Source organism: Diprion similis, chromosome 9, assembly GCF_021155765.1.
Source record: "Diprion similis isolate iyDipSimi1 chromosome 9, iyDipSimi1.1, whole genome shotgun sequence".
NCBI classification, from domain to species: domain Eukaryota; kingdom Metazoa; phylum Arthropoda; class Insecta; order Hymenoptera; family Diprionidae; genus Diprion; species Diprion similis.
Genome location: NC_060113.1, coordinates 1456540 through 1475300, shown reverse-complemented (window position 1 = coordinate 1475300; position 18761 = coordinate 1456540). Strand labels below are relative to the sequence as shown.

General features: G+C 39.8%; 1 protein-coding gene across 3 annotated transcripts in view; it reads right to left on the bottom strand.

Annotated features, from left to right (window-relative positions):
- Positions 1-644: 644 nt before the first annotated feature.
- The window catches only part of LOC124410663 (protein MTSS 2), a 64861-nt gene continuing 46744 nt past the window's right edge, over positions 645-18761 (bottom strand). For all 3 annotated transcript variants that reach the window (XM_046889209.1, XM_046889210.1, XM_046889211.1), the window contains 2 exons: positions 3401-3716; positions 645-3328 (listed from right to left, as the gene is read on the bottom strand). In XM_046889209.1, the coding sequence (XP_046745165.1) occupies positions 2638-3328; positions 3401-3716 (1007 nt within the window). In that variant the 3' untranslated portion in view covers positions 645-2637. The remainder of the gene's footprint in view (positions 3329-3400; positions 3717-18761) is intronic.

Sequence of the window (18761 nt, the reverse complement as noted above, 5' to 3'; positions counted from 1 at the left end):
GTATGTTAAACAAAATACTTTGACGTACTTATGTGCTAATAGTTAGACATATTATTATTAATATTAGTAGTATTATTTCATAGGATTGCTCTTTTCTCGAACACCATAAAGAATGAGAATAGAAAACAACAGCTACTCCACAATATGATACAAATACATAATATTTAATGTGCACACTGGTCGAAGCACTTAGTAACGCTGTGATAAATTAATAACCTCTTTTATGCTTCAGCCGAATATACAGTTTCGTAGTCATGACCTTAAAGATTGTGCTAGGAAATTAGGAAGAGTTGAGAAAAAAAAGTTTGTGCCACAATTGAAATAAAACTTCGAGCAATGACAACATTTTTACATGCAACCTTTAATCGTCTATTTAGCTAATCTGTTTCTGCTTTTTCCTGTTGCATGTTTTTACTTTTTATAAAGACGTTCAAATCTACAAACTTTATAAGTGTAGAACCTACCGATAGAACTTATTTACAATTCTCAAAGTTATAAATTTCACTTTCTTATAATATGAAATAACTTCAGTGATACTGTTATACAATTGATTAATTAAGGTTTCAAGTGTTGGCGAACGATTCTCATCATTTCTTTGCTCAATTTTTTTTTTTTGACACTCAACACTATTTTCCAATACAAAGTTTCACCTCTGTATAGTAATACACAACAGTATTCATGACTACTAACATGCACACAATTACACATCGTTGAATTCTACAAAAATTTGTGGACTAAGATTCTATATTGAAGCCCCCAACCTTATTATAGCAGTCTTACACAATACCTTAACGTCTATTATTATTCAATTGTATCCTCTATATAATAGTCTTAATGATGAATCGCGAACAAATTTTCCAACTTAAATATCTAATGATTGACAAATGTTTTTTCGAAAATTCCGTATTCATAATACATACTAGATCTCGTTACTGATGTGCCGATATGGGTGAACAATACCGCCGGAGAACATAAATTCTGAAAACTTATCGAGAAGAATAAAAAATTTATTTACAAACTTATATTGTTGATGAGGAAACAAAAAACGTCAAGATTTTACGTTAACGATATAAGAATCACAAATGTTATCCGTCTCACACAAATACATAATTATTATGCAGACACGGTTGAAATAAAAAAGGAGATTACAGAACAATCTGTTCACGCTGGGACTATTAGGTTCGACTAGAAACTAAGAATGCAACGTAAACCGGCATTTTGAATGCGAGAATAGAATACTTGTTTGCTTTTATAATACACGAAAATTGTCGACCTTTATATAATATAAGATAATGATAATTATTACAGGGTAAGAACATTTCGCTTTATGTTGGACTTTATGCATATTATTATTTCCTTCTACACTATATACTACAGTAACGCGAATAGCTTAAATTAGTAATTTCTAACATATCCTAGACGTTTCAGTTATCACGTTTTCTATTAATATAATGTACAGACCTTTTAATTGATTAGTATTGTCCGTTTTATTTTTTGGGGTGTTGTTTTTTCTTTCTGTTATTCTTCATTTTCTTTCGCCATTTTTCGTTAAAAATTTAATCGCAAACCTCTGGAAATAACTACCATACTGAAAACAAAACTTGAATGACGTTTAAACGACAAATATAAATGATTTGGCAGTACTTGGAATAAAGCTGTGTTAGAATAAACGATCGATCAAACTTTCGGAATTTTCCTGTTCATAATAGCGAACTCAAATCGTTTCACCAAGGGACTTGCTACGGCAAGTTGATAATTAAACATAAATCATGGAATATTTTGAATGGAGTCAAAAAGGGACATGGATGCTCTATGCGTATATTTGTACATCAATCTGAGCATTTCATAAATGAATAAATGTACGCCTCTTTCTATATGAAAATAGTTCATAAATATCCTGAAACCTCTTAACGAGGACCGCAAGCTCTTCTAGTTCATCATTTTCAGTGTATTATCATTAATTATTGGGTATTCATTGGCAATATTTATTTGCTGAATATAGAATTGGTACTATGCTCGCTACTACATTGCCTAAATGCACTCTTAGGATATCGATGCTCTGATTTTATGAGAGGCAACAATCTTAACATATTGATGTAAATTTCTATTTAAAATAAAAACTCTATGTATATTATTGTACAGTTATATAACATTGGATAAATAATATTGTATATCAATAGTGTTACTGTAATAGTTTTGAAGTAATATACACGGCTTAGAGTTGAAGCAATAATAATAATAACAATAATGATAATGATAATAATAACTATTTTCTCATGGTGACAAGACAGTTATAGGGTGTAGCAAACTGAAGTATTAGTGGTTAGACAGATATTATGTGAGGGTTTCATAATGGGGGAGTTTTGTTTGCCATTTTGCTGTCTCTGACGATTAATCTTATTTCGACCATGAAAAAAATTTGTGTGGTATAAAGTCTGTAGTACATATATAGAAAATATAAGCAAAATGAAAGAAAGAGTTTTATTAACAGTGAATAAATATGAAAAAGAAACATATATATATACCATATTATATATTAAATGTGGGATGTCAAAATATTCAGTTTTGATTTGTTTTCTTGGTTCGATAACCCATATATATATTATATTCATAAATCGGTATCAATGAGATGGAAGTTCAATAAATTTTTGGTGCCGAGCAATCATTAATAGGTCCGCTCGTTTTTCGCAAAGCGGTACCTCTACGTATTTGATCCATTAAAGAATCCCTGACCTGCAGGGGATCTAGATCTACCATTGGAATTCTGTTACCCATAATGCGCCTGACACTAGCTGACCTATTAGCTGTGTTGAGTACGCCTTGACTTTGTACGCCTTGTTGTTGCTGAGCAAGCTTGGCATTTAATGTACCGAGAAAGCTCGAAGGAGCTCTGGAATTTCTATTAGATTGCTGTTCGACTGAATGTCTTCTTGATGTCTTTGGACTTCCGCTATTGATATTAGCATTTGTATTACTGGCTACATTATTAGGCAACAGAGAAGATGGGACTAATTTAGCACTTAGTACAGCCATAAAGCCCTGTCCAACACCGCCTGGTCCTTGACCTTGTACTTGACTGTGGCTTTGTTGCCCAGTTAATGATGATACGGAACTACGATCCTGAGAATGTGACCGAATTGTACTAGTACGGTCTATACTTTGAGTACGCCTTATCAATGTATTAGTCGTTGCAGTTGTAGAGGCGATTGTCGTGGATACAGAATTGTTATTTTGTTGAGAACTGGCGAGTTTTCTGAGAAATGATGGACTTGCTGGCGTATGACGAAGCTCGGTTAATGTTCTGACCGTCTCTGACACGGATATCGATCTGTGAATACAGAATTGGTCGAATATATTTATGTTGGTATTTTCATAGATGAGAAATGACATCAAAACTCACCGTTGTGGAGTTGGTGTGGGTGTTGGAGAAGTACTTTCAAGAAGAAATGCTGGAGGTGGTGGAAGATTATCAGCTTCGTCATGTGCTTCATCTTTGGTCACATCCTTTTTGTTGTTATCATCATTGTTTGATGCATTGGGATTATTTATAAGTGCATTGAACGTGCCACCAATGATAGTCGACGTGCGCCGGACTGGAGGAGCAGGCCTTACAGCTTGTTGCATCGATCCTCTGCGAGGCAGAAGAGTGGCACTCTTGTTTTGATTGTGATTTTGGTTCTGCTGTCGCGTAGAGCATAAGCCTGTTGAAAGAGCGGCTGGAAAATTCAATACAACACAGGTGAGCAATGGTAAACGTGTGACAAAATAAAGTTGTGTAGAAGAGAATAAGAAATTATTCAGAACAATGACGGCAGGTTTGATGAAAAACAAATCAGTATCAAACTTATAAAACTTGACACAATGGACATTTGATTAAACATCATCACTTCGAGAAATAGAGGTATTCCTGTGATGGTTTCATGATAACATCAGAAGAATACATTTTGTTGGTTTATTTGTCTAACAATTACGTGATATGAATAACTGCCATGTCTTGAATACTCATATTTTGAATTAAGGAGTTTGACAAATTTACGTAAATTGTACAAAAACAGAGAATGCGTAAATCTACAACCTATGGACACAACCGTTGTCGTAGAGTAAGAAAAAATTACGAGAAACCTTTACCAACTGAGACCACAGGAGTTCTATACTGATAACTATTGGAAAAGATGAGAGCATCAGAGTATGAACTACCACTGATAAATAACAGCAAAATTTTTAGTTTTTTGGCGGTGTCTTTCCTTTTTGGCGTATTTGAGAAATAGATTTGAATGATCGTTCCAAATTAAATTGAAACTCAGGGAATTCAAGAAAGATTTTGGAAAAAACAAGTTGGAAACAAAAAATTTTTCACACTTAGAATCATTTAAGCGACCCTTCTGACGTAGCTGAAGCCCGAGAAATACGAAAATAGCGGTTACAATCTCAAAGGAAGAATTTTTTTCGCTTTGGGACTATCAATCTTTATCTGCTGCGAGCAGCGTATTCGAACTTCAAAATTGCGTCAATATAGTACATGGAAGAATAAATTGTAGCACTATTCAAGCCATCCAAATTTCGACTGGTAAAATCGAAAGCATTCAATCTTCCTTCTCGAGTAATTTTCAGTGATCAAAAACTTTACTTCAGGATCAATTCGAACGACCCTTTATAGATTGATGAGACCTTTCGGACCGCGAAAAACGCATTCCGAAGATCATAGGCCCCACAACTGAAGAGACAAGAAGGAATTAGGAAGATAGGTAGTGATTCATTTATATGCTTATTTCAATCCTGGTTGGGTGAGATAGTGACCAGACGATACGATACATGAAAAATGGAAACCAGCAGAGGTGTGAACTCAAACTATGATTACAAACTACTGTAATACCTATCTGATGGAATATATTCTGCTTAAGATAATGCATGTTGCACTTCTTTGTCCACATTTTACAATTAGAATGTTCTGTATTTGTGAAATCAAATTTTGGCTATTCTTTTGGTCATTCCCTGTAGTACTACTTGCTGATTTATGATTAGATTCAAATAATACACACTGACACTTGGACATATGTACTGCAAATAAGATATGTTGAATAAACTGAAACTAAATTGTCGCTAAGATTGTGTAGCAATGAGTTTTTTATTTTTCTTCCCCGACCGCTCAAAAAAAACATTGCAGATTTATGTTATTTGGCCGTAACTTTTGATGCGTTGCTCGCAGCGTATTGGGACTGCGCTTAATCGATTCCTCTCGCAAAATTACGGCGGAATAGTGCCTGAAAGAATTAATTGCAGCACTTTTCAAAGTCGTCGAAATTTTCACCAAAAATGCAAAGGGGTTAGCCTTGGATTTTTTTTGGCCGAAAAATCTTTTGTCTTGGAATCGATTTGTATGACCCTTTCCGGAGTAAATCGACCCCCAGGAACTCAAAAAACACACGAAAAAGAGCGTAGGACCAACAGCAGAGAAATGAGGACGAAAATAAGCAGTTTTTCGCCTGTAACTTTTGATCCGTTGCTCGCAGCGTATTGGGACTGCGCTTAATCGATTCCTCTCGCAAAATTACGTCGGAATAGTGCCTGAAAGAATTAATTGCAGCACTTTTCAAAGTCGTCGAAATTTTTACCAAAAATGCAAAGGGGTTAGCCTTGGATTTTTTTTGGCCGAAAAATCTTTTGTCTTGGAATCGATTTGTATGACCCTTTCCGGAGTAAATCGACCCCCAGGAACTCAAAAAACACACGAAAAAGAGCGTAGGACCAACAGCAGAGAAATGAGGACGAAAATAAGCAGTTTTTCGCCTGTAACTTTTGATCCGTTGCTCGCAGCGTATTGGGACTGCGCTTAATCGATTCCTCTCGCAAAATTACGTCGGAATAGTGCCTGAAAGAATTAATTGCAGCACTTTTCAAAGTCGTCGAAATTTTTACCAAAAATGCAAAGGGGTTAGCCTTGGATTTTTTTTGGCCGAAAAATCTTTTGTCTTGGAATCGATTTGTATGACCCTTTCCGGAGTAGATCGACCCCCAGGAACTCAAAAAACACACGAAAAAGAGCGTAGGGCCAACAGCAGAGAAATGAGGACGAAAATAAGCAGTTTTTCGACTGTAACTTTTGATCCGTTGCTCGCAGCGTATTGGGACTGCGCTTAATCGATTCCTCTCGCAAAATTACGTCGGAATAGTGCCTGAAAGAATTAATTGCAGCACTTTTCAAAGTCGTCGAAATTTTTACCAAAAATGCAAAGGGGTTAGCCTTGGATTTTTTTTGGCCGAAAAATCTTTTGTCTTGGAATCGATTTGTATGACTTTTTCCGGAGTGAATCGACCCCCAGGAACTCAAAAAACACACGAAAAAGAGCGTAGGACCAACAGCAGAGAAATGAGGACGAAAATAAGCAGTTTTTCGCCTGTAACTTTTGATCCGTTGCTCGCAGCGTATTGGGACTGCGCTTAATCGATTCCTCTCGCAAAATTACGTCGGAATAGTGCCTGAAAGAATTAATTGCAGCACTTTTCAAAGTCGTCGAAATTTTCACCAAAAATGCAAAGGGGTTAGCCTTGGATTTTTTTTGGCCGAAAAATCTTTTGTCTTGGAATCGATTTGTATGACCCTTTCCGGAGTAAATCGACCCCCAGGAACTCAAAAAACACACGAAAAAGAGCGTAGGACCAACAGCAGAGAAATGAGGACGAAAATAAGCAGTTTTTCGCCTGTAACTTTTGATCCGTTGCTCGCAGCGTATTGGGACTGCGCTTAATCGATTCCTCTCGCAAAATTACGTCGGAATAGTGCCTGAAAGAATTAATTGCAGCACTTTTCAAAGTCGTCGAAATTTTCACCAAAAATGCAAAGGGGTTAGCCTTGGATTTTTTTTGGCCGAAAAATCTTTTGTCTTGGAATCGATTTGTATGACCCTTTCCGGAGTAAATCGACCCCCAGGAACTCAAAAAACACACGAAAAAGAGCGTAGGACCAACAGCAGAGAAATGAGGACGAAAATAAGCAGTTTTTCGCCTGTAACTTTTGATCCGTTGCTCGCAGCGTATTGGGACTGCGCTTAATCGATTCCTCTCGCAAAATTACGTCGGAATAGTGCCTGAAAGAATTAATTGCAGCACTTTTCAAAGTCGTCGAAATTTTCACCAAAAATGCAAAGGGGTTAGCCTTGGATTTTTTTTGGCCGAAAAATCTTTTGTCTTGGAATCGATTTGTATGACCCTTTCCGGAGTAAATCGACCCCCAGGAACTCAAAAAACACACGAAAAAGAGCGTAGGACCAACAGCAGAGAAATGAGGACGAAAATAAGCAGTTTTTCGCCTGTAACTTTTGATCCGTTGCTCGCAGCGTATTGGGACTGCGCTTAATCGATTCCTCTCGCAAAATTACGTCGGAATAGTGCCTGAAAGAATTAATTGCAGCACTTTTCAAAGTCGTCGAAATTTTCACCAAAAATGCAAAGGGGTTAGCCTTGGATTTTTTTTGGCCGAAAAATCTTTTGTCTTGGAATCGATTTGTATGACCCTTTCCGGAGTAAATCGACCCCCAGGAACTCAAAAAACACACGAAAAAGAGCGTAGGACCAACAGCAGAGAAATGAGGACGAAAATAAGCAGTTTTTCGCCTGTAACTTTTGATCCGTTGCTCGCAGCGTATTGGGACTGCGCTTAATCGATTCCTCTCGCAAAATTACGTCGGAATAGTGCCTGAAAGAATTAATTGCAGCACTTTTCAAAGTCGTCGAAATTTTCACCAAAAATGCAAAGGGGTTAGCCTTGGATTTTTTTTGGCCGAAAAATCTTTTGTCTTGGAATCGATTTGTATGACCCTTTCCGGAGTAAATCGACCCCCAGGAACTCAAAAAACACACGAAAAAGAGCGTAGGACCAACAGCAGAGAAATGAGGACGAAAATAAGCAGTTTTTCGCCTGTAACTTTTGATCCGTTGCTCGCAGCGTATTGGGACTGCGCTTAATCGATTCCTCTCGCAAAATTATGTCGGAATAGTGCCTGAAAGAATTAATTGCAGCACTTTTCAAAGTCGTCGAAATTTTCACCAAAAATGCAAAGGGGTTAGCCTTGGATTTTTTTTGGCCGAAAAATCTTTTGTCTTGGAATCGATTTGTATGACCCTTTCCGGAGTAAATCGACCCCCAGGAACTCAAAAAACACACGAAAAAGAGCGTAGGACCAACAGCAGAGAAATGAGGACGAAAATAAGCAGTTTTTCGCCTGTAACTTTTGATCCGTTGCTCGCAGCGTATTGGGACTGCGCTTAATCGATTCCTCTCGCAAAATTGCGTCGGAATAGTGCCTGAAAGAATTAATTGCAGCACTTTTCAAAGTCGTCGAAATTTTCACCAAAAATGCAAAGGGGTTAGCCTTGGATTTTTTTTGGCCGAAAAATCTTTTGTCTTGGAATCGATTTGTATGACCCTTTCCGGAGTAAATCGACCCCCAGGAACTCAAAAAACACACGAAAAAGAGCGTAGGACCAACAGCAGAGAAATGAGGACGAAAATAAGCAGTTTTTCGCCTGTAACTTTTGATCCGTTGCTCGCAGCGTATTGGGACTGCGCTTAATCGATTCCTCTCGCAAAATTACGTCGGAATAGTGCCTGAAAGAATTAATTGCAGCACTTTTCAAAGTCGTCGAAATTTTCACCAAAAATGCAAAGGGGTTAGCCTTGGATTTTTTTTGGCCGAAAAATCTTTTGTCTTGGAATCGATTTGTATGACCCTTTCCGGAGTAAATCGACCCCCAGGAACTCAAAAAACACACGAAAAAGAGCGTAGGACCAACAGCAGAGAAATGAGGACGAAAATAAGCAGTTTTTCGCCTGTAACTTTTGATCCGTTGCTCGCAGCGTATTGGGACTGCGCTTAATCGATTCCTCTCGCAAAATTATGTCGGAATAGTGCCTGAAAGAATTAATTGCAGCACTTTTCAAAGTCGTCGAAATTTTCACCAAAAATGCAAAGGGGTTAGCCTTGGATTTTTTTTGGCCGAAAAATCTTTTGTCTTGGAATCGATTTGTATGACCCTTTCCGGAGTAAATCGACCCCCAGGAACTCAAAAAACACACGAAAAAGAGCGTAGGACCAACAGCAGAGAAATGAGGACGAAAATAAGCAGTTTTTCGCCTGTAACTTTTGATCCGTTGCTCGCAGCGTATTGGGACTGCGCTTAATCGATTCCTCTCGCAAAATTGCGTCGGAATAGTGCCTGAAAGAATTAATTGCAGCACTTTTCAAAGTCGTCGAAATTTTCACCAAAAATGCAAAGGGGTTAGCCTTGGATTTTTTTTGGCCGAAAAATCTTTTGTCTTGGAATCGATTTGTATGACCCTTTCCGGAGTAAATCGACCCCCAGGAACTCAAAAAACACACGAAAAAGAGCGTAGGACCAACAGCAGAGAAATGAGGACGAAAATAAGCAGTTTTTCGCCTGTAACTTTTGATCCGTTGCTCGCAGCGTATTGGGACTGCGCTTAATCGATTCCTCTCGCAAAATTACGTCGGAATAGTGCCTGAAAGAATTAATTGCAGCACTTTTCAAAGTCGTCGAAATTTTCACCAAAAATGCAAAGGGGTTAGCCTTGGATTTTTTTTGGCCGAAAAATCTTTTGTCTTGGAATCGATTTGTATGACCCTTTCCGGAGTAAATCGACCCCCAGGAACTCAAAAAACACACGAAAAAGAGCGTAGGACCAACAGCAGAGAAATGAGGACGAAAATAAGCAGTTTTTCGCCTGTAACTTTTGATCCGTTGCTCGCAGCGTATTGGGACTGCGCTTAATCGATTCCTCTCGCAAAATTACGTCGGAATAGTGCCTGAAAGAATTAATTGCAGCACTTTTCAAAGTCGTCGAAATTTTCACCAAAAATGCAAAGGGGTTAGCCTTGGATTTTTTTTGGCCGAAAAATCTTTTGTCTTGGAATCGATTTGTATGACCCTTTCCGGAGTAAATCGACCCCCAGGAACTCAAAAAACACACGAAAAGAGCGTAGGACCAACAGCAGAGAAATGAGGACGAAAATAAGCAGTTTTTCGCCTGTAACTTTTGATCCGTTGCTCGCAGCGTATTGGGACTGCGCTTAATCGATTCCTCTCGCAAAATTACGTCGGAATAGTGCCTGAAAGAATTAATTGCAGCACTTTTCAAAGTCGTCGAAATTTTCACCAAAAATGCAAAGGGGTTAGCCTTGGATTTTTTTTGGCCGAAAAATCTTTTGTCTTGGAATCGATTTGTATGACCCTTTCCGGAGTAAATCGACCCCCAGGAACTCAAAAAACACACGAAAAAGAGCGTAGGACCAACAGCAGAGAAATGAGGACGAAAATAAGCAGTTTTTCGCCTGTAACTTTTGATCCGTTGCTCGCAGCGTATTGGGACTGCGCTTAATCGATTCCTCTCGCAAAATTACGTCGGAATAGTGCCTGAAAGAATTAATTGCAGCACTTTTCAAAGTCGTCGAAATTTTCACCAAAAATGCAAAGGGGTTAGCCTTGGATTTTTTTTGGCCGAAAAATCTTTTGTCTTGGAATCGATTTGTATGACCCTTTCCGGAGTAAATCGACCCCCAGGAACTCAAAAAACACACGAAAAAGAGCGTAGGACCAACAGCAGAGAAATGAGGACGAAAATAAGCAGTTTTTCGCCTGTAACTTTTGATCCGTTGCTCGCAGCGTATTGGGACTGCGCTTAATCGATTCCTCTCGCAAAATTACGTCGGAATAGTGCCTGAAAGAATTAATTGCAGCACTTTTCAAAGTCGTCGAAATTTTCACCAAAAATGCAAAGGGGTTAGCCTTGGATTTTTTTTGGCCGAAAAATCTTTTGTCTTGGAATCGATTTGTATGACCCTTTCCGGAGTAAATCGACCCCCAGGAACTCAAAAAACACACGAAAAAGAGCGTAGGACCAACAGCAGAGAAATGAGGACGAAAATAAGCAGTTTTTCGCCTGTAACTTTTGATCCGTTGCTCGCAGCGTATTGGGACTGCGCTTAATCGATTCCTCTCGCAAAATTACGTCGGAATAGTGCCTGAAAGAATTAATTGCAGCACTTTTCAAAGTCGTCGAAATTTTCACCAAAAATGCAAAGGGGTTAGCCTTGGATTTTTTTTGGCCGAAAAATCTTTTGTCTTGGAATCGATTTGTATGACCCTTTCCGGAGTAAATCGACCCCCAGGAACTCAAAAAACACACGAAAAAGAGCGTAGGACCAACAGCAGAGAAATGAGGACGAAAATAAGCAGTTTTTCGCCTGTAACTTTTGATCCGTTGCTCGCAGCGTATTGGGACTGCGCTTAATCGATTCCTCTCGCAAAATTACGTCGGAATAGTGCCTGAAAGAATTAATTGCAGCACTTTTCAAAGTCGTCGAAATTTTCACCAAAAATGCAAAGGGGTTAGCCTTGGATTTTTTTTGGCCGAAAAATCTTTTGTCTTGGAATCGATTTGTATGACCCTTTCCGGAGTAAATCGACCCCCAGGAACTCAAAAAACACACGAAAAAGAGCGTAGGACCAACAGCAGAGAAATGAGGACGAAAATAAGCAGTTTTTCGCCTGTAACTTTTGATCCGTTGCTCGCAGCGTATTGGGACTGCGCTTAATCGATTCCTCTCGCAAAATTATGTCGGAATAGTGCCTGAAAGAATTAATTGCAGCACTTTTCAAAGTCGTCGAAATTTTCACCAAAAATGCAAAGGGGTTAGCCTTGGATTTTTTTTGGCCGAAAAATCTTTTGTCTTGGAATCGATTTGTATGACCCTTTCCGGAGTAAATCGACCCCCAGGAACTCAAAAAACACACGAAAAAGAGCGTAGGACCAACAGCAGAGAAATGAGGACGAAAATAAGCAGTTTTTCGCCTGTAACTTTTGATCCGTTGCTCGCAGCGTATTGGGACTGCGCTTAATCGATTCCTCTCGCAAAATTACGTCGGAATAGTGCCTGAAAGAATTAATTGCAGCACTTTTCAAAGTCGTCGAAATTTTCACCAAAAATGCAAAGGGGTTAGCCTTGGATTTTTTTTGGCCGAAAAATCTTTTGTCTTGGAATCGATTTGTATGACCCTTTCCGGAGTAAATCGACCCCCAGGAACTCAAAAAACACACGAAAAAGAGCGTAGGACCAACAGCAGAGAAATGAGGACGAAAATAAGCAGTTTTTCGCCTGTAACTTTTGATCCGTTGCTCGCAGCGTATTGGGACTGCGCTTAATCGATTCCTCTCGCAAAATTACGTCGGAATAGTGCCTGAAAGAATTAATTGCAGCACTTTTCAAAGTCGTCGAAATTTTTACCAAAAATGCAAAGGGGTTAGCCTTGGATTTTTTTTGGCCGAAAAATCTTTTGTCTTGGAATCGATTTGTATGACCCTTTCCGGAGTAAATCGACCCCCAGGAACTCAAAAAACACACGAAAAAGAGCGTAGGACCAACAGCAGAGAAATGAGGACGAAAATAAGCAGTTTTTCGCCTGTAACTTTTGATCCGTTGCTCGCAGCGTATTGGGACTGCGCTTAATCGATTCCTCTCGCAAAATTACGTCGGAATAGTGCCTGAAAGAATTAATTGCAGCACTTTTCAAAGTCGTCGAAATTTTCACCAAAAATGCAAAGGGGTTAGCCTTGGATTTTTTTTGGCCGAAAAATCTTTTGTCTTGGAATCGATTTGTATGACCCTTTCCGGAGTAAATCGACCCCCAGGAACTCAAAAAACACACGAAAAAGAGCGTAGGACCAACAGCAGAGAAATGAGGACGAAAATAAGCAGTTTTTCGCCTGTAACTTTTGATCCGTTGCTCGCAGCGTATTGGGACTGCGCTTAATCGATTCCTCTCGCAAAATTACGTCGGAATAGTGCCTGAAAGAATTAATTGCAGCACTTTTCAAAGTCGTCGAAATTTTCACCAAAAATGCAAAGGGGTTAGCCTTGGATTTTTTTTGGCCGAAAAATCTTTTGTCTTGGAATCGATTTGTATGACCCTTTCCGGAGTAAATCGACCCCCAGGAACTCAAAAAACACACGAAAAAGAGCGTAGGACCAACAGCAGAGAAATGAGGACGAAAATAAGCAGTTTTTCGCCTGTAACTTTTGATCCGTTGCTCGCAGCGTATTGGGACTGCGCTTAATCGATTCCTCTCGCAAAATTACGTCGGAATAGTGCCTGAAAGAATTAATTGCAGCACTTTTCAAAGTCGTCGAAATTTTTACCAAAAATGCAAAGGGGTTAGCCTTGGATTTTTTTTGGCCGAAAAATCTTTTGTCTTGGAATCGATTTGTATGACCCTTTCCGGAGTAAATCGACCCCCAGGAACTCAAAAAACACACGAAAAAGAGCGTAGGACCAACAGCAGAGAAATGAGGACGAAAATAAGCAGTTTTTCGCCTGTAACTTTTGATCCGTTGCTCGCAGCGTATTGGGACTGCGCTTAATCGATTCCTCTCGCAAAATTACGTCGGAATAGTGCCTGAAAGAATTAATTGCAGCACTTTTCAAAGTCGTCGAAATTTTTACCAAAAATGCAAAGGGGTTAGCCTTGGATTTTTTTTGGCCGAAAAATCTTTTGTCTTGGAATCGATTTGTATGACCCTTTCCGGAGTAAATCGACCCCCAGGAACTCAAAAAACACACGAAAAAGAGCGTAGGACCAACAGCAGAGAAATGAGGACGAAAATAAGCAGTTTTTCGCCTGTAACTTTTGATCCGTTGCTCGCAGCGTATTGGGACTGCGCTTAATCGATTCCTCTCGCAAAATTGCGTCGGAATAGTGCCTGAAAGAATTAATTGCAGCACTTTTCAAAGTCGTCGAAATTTTCACCAAAAATGCAAAGGGGTTAGCCTTGGATTTTTTTTGGCCGAAAAATCTTTTGTCTTGGAATCGATTTGTATGACCCTTTCCGGAGTAAATCGACCCCCAGGAACTCAAAAAACACACGAAAAAGAGCGTAGGACCAACAGCAGAGAAATGAGGACGAAAATAAGCAGTTTTTCGCCTGTAACTTTTGATCCGTTGCTCGCAGCGTATTGGGACTGCGCTTAATCGATTCCTCTCGCAAAATTACGTCGGAATAGTGCCTGAAAGAATTAATTGCAGCACTTTTCAAAGTCGTCGAAATTTTCACCAAAAATGCAAAGGGGTTAGCCTTGGATTTTTTTTGGCCGAAAAATCTTTTGTCTTGGAATCGATTTGTATGACCCTTTCCGGAGTAAATCGACCCCCAGGAACTCAAAAAACACACGAAAAAGAGCGTAGGACCAACAGCAGAGAAATGAGGACGAAAATAAGCAGTTTTTCGCCTGTAACTTTTGATCCGTTGCTCGCAGCGTATTGGGACTGCGCTTAATCGATTCCTCTCGCAAAATTACGTCGGAATAGTGCCTGAAAGAATTAATTGCAGGACTTTTCAAAGTCGTCGAAATTTTCACCAAAAATGCAAAGGGGTTAGCCTTGGATTTTTTTTGGCCGAAAAATCTTTTGTCTTGGAATCGATTTGTATGACCCTTTCCGGAGTAAATCGACCCCCAGGAACTCAAAAAACACACGAAAAAGAGCGTAGGACCAACAGCAGAGAAATGAGGACGAAAATAAGCAGTTTTTCGCCTGTAACTTTTGATCCGTTGCTCGCAGCGTATTGGGACTGCGCTTAATCGATTCCTCTCGCAAAATTGCGTCGGAATAGTGCCTGAAAGAATTAATTGCAGCACTTTTCAAAGTCGTCGAAATTTTCACCAAAAATGCAAAGGGGTTAGCCTTGGATTTTTTTTGGCCGAAAAATCTTTTGTCTTGGAATCGATTTGTATGACCCTTTCCGGAGTAAATCGACCCCCAGGAACTCAAAAAACACACGAAAAAGAGCGTAGGACCAACAGCAGAGAAATGAGGACGAAAATAAGCAGTTTTTCGCCTGTAACTTTTGATCCGTTGCTCGCAGCGTATTGGGACTGCGCTTAATCGATTCCTCTCGCAAAATTACGTCGGAATAGTGCCTGAAAGAATTAATTGCAGCACTTTTCAAAGTCGTCGAAATTTTCACCAAAAATGCAAAGGGGTTAGCCTTGGATTTTTTTTGGCCGAAAAATCTTTTGTCTTGGAATCGATTTGTATGACCCTTTCCGGAGTAAATCGACCCCCAGGAACTCAAAAAACACACGAAAAAGAGCGTAGGACCAACAGCAGAGAAATGAGGACGAAAATAAGCAGTTTTTCGCCTGTAACTTTTGATCCGTTGCTCGCAGCGTATTGGGACTGCGCTTAATCGATTCCTCTCGCAAAATTACGTCGGAATAGTGCCTGAAAGAATTAATTGCAGCACTTTTCAAAGTCGTCGAAATTTTTACCAAAAATGCAAAGGGGTTAGCCTTGGATTTTTTTTGGCCGAAAAATCTTTTGTCTTGGAATCGATTTGTATGACCCTTTCCGGAGTAAATCGACCCCCAGGAACTCAAAAAACACACGAAAAAGAGCGTAGGACCAACAGCAGAGAAATGAGGACGAAAATAAGCAGTTTTTCGCCTGTAACTTTTGATCCGTTGCTCGCAGCGTATTGGGACTGCGCTTAATCGATTCCTCTCGCAAAATTGCGTCGGAATAGTGCCTGAAAGAATTAATTGCAGCACTTTTCAAAGTCGTCGAAATTTTTACCAAAAATGCAAAGGGGTTAGCCTTGGATTTTTTTTGGCCGAAAAATCTTTTGTCTTGGAATCGATTTGTATGACCCTTTCCGGAGTAAATCGACCCCCAGGAACTCAAAAAACACACGAAAAAGAGCGTAGGACCAACAGCAGAGAAATGAGGACGAAAATAAGCAGTTTTTCGCCTGTAACTTTTGATCCGTTGCTCGCAGCGTATTGGGACTGCGCTTAATCGATTCCTCTCGCAAAATTACGTCGGAATAGTGCCTGAAAGAATTAATTGCAGCACTTTTCAAAGTCGTCGAAATTTTCACCAAAAATGCAAAGGGGTTAGCCTTGGATTTTTTTTGGCCGAAAAATCTTTTGTCTTGGAATCGATTTGTATGACCCTTTCCGGAGTAAATCGACCCCCAGGAACTCAAAAAACACACGAAAAAGAGCGTAGGACCAACAGCAGAGAAATGAGGACGAAAATAAGCAGTTTTTCGCCTGTAACTTTTGATCCGTTGCTCGCAGCGTATTGGGACTGCGCTTAATCGATTCCTCTCGCAAAATTACGTCGGAATAGTGCCTGAAAGAATTAATTGCAGCACTTTTCAAAGTCGTCGAAATTTTCACCAAAAATGCAAAGGGGTTAGCCTTGGATTTTTTTTGGCCGAAAAATCTTTTGTCTTGGAATCGATTTGTATGACCCTTTCCGGAGTAAATCGACCCCCAGGAACTCAAAAAACACACGAAAAAGAGCGTAGGACCAACAGCAGAGAAATGAGGACGAAAATAAGCAGTTTTTCGCCTGTAACTTTTGATCCGTTGCTCGCAGCGTATTGGGACTGCGCTTAATCGATTCCTCTCGCAAAATTACGTCGGAATAGTGCCTGAAAGAATTAATTGCAGCACTTTTCAAAGTCGTCGAAATTTTCACCAAAAATGCAAAGGGGTTAGCCTTGGATTTTTTTTGGCCGAAAAATCTTTTGTCTTGGAATCGATTTGTATGACCCTTTCCGGAGTAAATCGACCCCCAGGAACTCAAAAAACACACGAAAAAGAGCGTAGGACCAACAGCAGAGAAATGAGGACGAAAATAAGCAGTTTTTCGCCTGTAACTTTTGATCCGTTGCTCGCAGCGTATTGGGACTGCGCTTAATCGATTCCTCTCGCAAAATTACGTCGGAATAGTGCCTGAAAGAATTAATTGCAGCACTTTTCAAAGTCGTCGAAATTTTTACCAAAAATGCAAAGGGGTTAGCCTTGGATTTTTTTTGGCCGAAAAATCTTTTGTCTTGGAATCGATTTGTATGACCCTTTCCGGAGTAAATCGACCCCCAGGAACTCAAAAAACACACGAAAAAGAGCGTAGGACCAACAGCAGAGAAATGAGGACGAAAATAAGCAGTTTTTCGCCTGTAACTTTTGATCCGTTGCTCGCAGCGTATTGGGACTGCGCTTAATCGATTCCTCTCGCAAAATTACGTCGGAATAGTGCCTGAAAGAATTAATTGCAGCACTTTTCAAAGTCGTCGAAATTTTCACCAAAAATGCAAAGGGGTTAGCCTTGGATTTTTTTTGGCCGAAAAATCTTTTGTCTTGGAATCGATTTGTATGACCCTTTCCGGAGTAAATCGACCCCCAGGAACTCAAAAAACACACGAAAAAGAGCGTAGGACCAACAGCAGAGAAATGAGGACGAAAATAAGCAGTTTTTCGCCTGTAACTTTTGATCCGTTGCTCGCAGCGTATTGGGACTGCGCTTAATCGATTCCTCTCGCAAAATTACGTCGGAATAGTGCCTGAAAGAATTAATTGCAGCACTTTTCAAAGTCGTCGAAATTTTTACCAAAAATGCAAAGGGGTTAGCCTTGGATTTTTTTTGGCCGAAAAATCTTTTGTCTTGGAATCGATTTGTATGACCCTTTCCGGAGTAAATCGACCCCCAGGAACTCAAAAAACACACGAAAAAGAGCGTAGGACCAACAGCAGAGAAATGAGGACGAAAATAAGCAGTTTTTCGCCTGTAACTTTTGATCCGTTGCTCGCAGCGTATTGGGACTGCGCTTAATCGATTCCTCTCGCAAAATTACGTCGGAATAGTGCCTGAAAGAATTAATTGCAGCACTTTTCAAAGTCGTCGAAATTTTCACCAAAAATGCAAAGGGGTTAGCCTTGGATTTTTTTTGGCCGAAAAATCTTTTGTCTTGGAATCGATTTGTATGACCCTTTCCGGAGTAAATCGACCCCCAGGAACTCAAAAAACACACGAAAAAGAGCGTAGGACCAACAGCAGAGAAATGAGGACGAAAATAAGCAGTTTTTCGCCTGTAACTTTTGATCCGTTGCTCGCAGCGTATTGGGACTGCGCTTAATCGATTCCTCTCGCAAAATTACGTCGGAATAGTGCCTGAAAGAATTAATTGCAGGACTTTTCAAAGTCGTCGAAATTTTCACCAAAAATGCAAAGGGGTTAGCCTTGGATTTTTTTTGGCCGAAAAATCTTTTGTCTTGGAATCGATTTGTATGACCCTTTCCGGAGTAAATCGACCCCCAGGAACTCAAAAAACACACGAAAAAGAGCGTAGGACCAACAGCAGAGAAATGAGGACGAAAATAAGCAGTTTTTCGCCTGTAACTTTTGATCCGTTGCTCGCAGCGTATTGGGACTGCGCTTAATCGATTCCTCTCGCAAAATTACGTCGGAATAGTGCCTGAAAGAATTAATTGCAGCACTTTTCAAAGTCGTCGAAATTTTCACCAAAAATGCAAAGGGGTTAGCCTTGGATTTTTTTTGGCCGAAAAATCTTTTGTCTTGGAATCGATTTGTATGACCCTTTCCGGAGTAAATCGACCCCCAGGAACTCAAAAAACACACGAAAAAAAGCGTAGGACCAACAGCAGAGAAATGAGGACGAAAATAAGCAGTTTTTCGCCTGTAACTTTTGATCCGTTGCTCGCAGCGTATTGGGACTGCGCTTAATCGATTCCTCTCGCAAAATTACGTCGGAATAGTGCCTGAAAGAATTAATTGCAGCACTTTTCAAAGTCGTCGAAATTTTCACCAAAAATGCAAAGGGGTTAGCCTTGGATTTTTTTTGGCCGAAAAATCTTTTGTCTTGGAATCGATTTGTATGACCCTT